We start from the raw sequence: 1,545 nt of genomic DNA, 5'->3' as shown, positions 1-1,545 counted from the left end.
GATTGGAGCAATCTCAAATATAACCAGCCAAAATTGCAAAGATAAACTGGAACTGGACTGAGGAAAGAAAACTCCGAATGACCCGTCCTTGTTTTCTTTGTATCGTCTATCTAGATATTTTGTTGTCCCTTTCTTGTATCACCTAACTGTCTGGATGTTTTGCGTTCTTGTCCCATTTTGTATTTTTTAAATATATATATATATATATATATATATATATATATATATATATATATATATATATATATATATATATACATATGTATATACGTATAAGGAATGACCACTAAGTGGACAGCCGATATGCTAGAAAGAGGTAATTAATTTTGGTGTTTGCTGAATTTTTTCTGGAGAACATTATTTTTCTTTGTGGTTGGGTCGTTGATGGCCTCTTTCTAGCATATCGGATGTCCACTTAGTGGTCAACCCTTCTTATACGCATGTAATACAATTTTTCTGAATTTTCAGATTTTTTATATCCTAGGCCACTGGTTTTAAATTGATGTTAATTAAATTAATATTCAATTTATCACCTTTAATATATATATATATATATATATATGATGAAAAATACCATAAACTTGGCCAAGAAAAGGCAAACACTCCGGCAGGAGAAAGCCAAAATTAGTTGGAAACAGGTTAGCTTGGTCTGCCCTCGTCCTCAGTTGCCAGGGAGCAGAAAAAGGTGGTTCAAAGATTCGTTTCTGACCCGATTATGAAACCGGACCTGGCAATACGAATCTTCAAACCAACCTGTTTTCCATGATGCGAAGTGCACAAAGCTCAAAACCGCATCTCCAAGTAGCAAAGTGCACCGCTCCACGTGCATTTCAGTCCCGTTATCATGTGGATTATGAAAGGGAGAATCGGCGCACCCTCTATTACGTTATGATCAGTCTTAATCACGGGGCGTACCCCATGATTTCTGTTGTCTTGAGAGCCAGAGATGATAGGAAGCTCTTTCAGCAACGCTACATACTGACTTCTCTAGTGCCTTTACTTTAGAGTGACGCGCACCAAGTCGGTATAACGAAGGAGGGAGGGCATGCGATGCGAAACCTCTACAGCCCACTTCTACCGGCCACACTGAAGTTGCCCAACCGTTGTTATCACAAAGCAGTTTCAGTTCTTCGTATTTCCTCATTTTCCTCTCATGTGAAGTCTGCACGTTGCTTTCATCACAAACTGTAAGTTCAATCAGTGCTATTGTCTTCCTCTGCTCGGAAAAGATCAATATGTCTGGCCGAAGGTTCGTGACGGCAATCTTTTCTGGGAAGATCAATTTCGTGTCTAAATCTGTCATGATTGTCCAATCGTTTACTGAAGTTAAAAGCCTCGACCGTCTCTTTGCGGTACGACGAGGTCGAGCATCCCCCTGCCGCACGAAATGAATCTTCGTATCTTCACTTCTCTTTGGACATCTGTTTGCTTCCGATATCTCCTCCCGAAGACTCTGGAGTAACACTCTCAGTACTCGGTTGTGTCGCCAAGTATATCGTCCTTGCCGGAGACTGACGGGGCACCCGGTTAAAATATGAGCTGTGG

The 1,545-nt window shown here is 40.5% G+C and overlaps 1 protein-coding gene across 1 annotated transcript; it reads right to left on the bottom strand.

The window, feature by feature from the left end:
• Positions 1–898: 898 nt before the first annotated feature.
• Positions 899–1,303, bottom strand: LOC149137551 (uncharacterized). The gene has a single exon (XM_089350328.1). It carries the CDS (start codon positions 1,301–1,303, stop codon positions 899–901), a length of 405 nt encoding a protein of 134 aa, XP_089206454.1.
• Positions 1,304–1,545: the final 242 nt, after the last annotated feature.

Source organism: Octopus bimaculoides, chromosome 1, assembly GCF_046866305.1.
Source record: "Octopus bimaculoides isolate indiv1 chromosome 1, ASM4686630v1, whole genome shotgun sequence".
NCBI lineage: Eukaryota > Metazoa > Mollusca > Cephalopoda > Octopoda > Octopodidae > Octopus > Octopus bimaculoides.
Note: the sequence above shows the minus strand (reverse complement) of the source record. Positions and strands in the feature narration are given on the sequence as shown.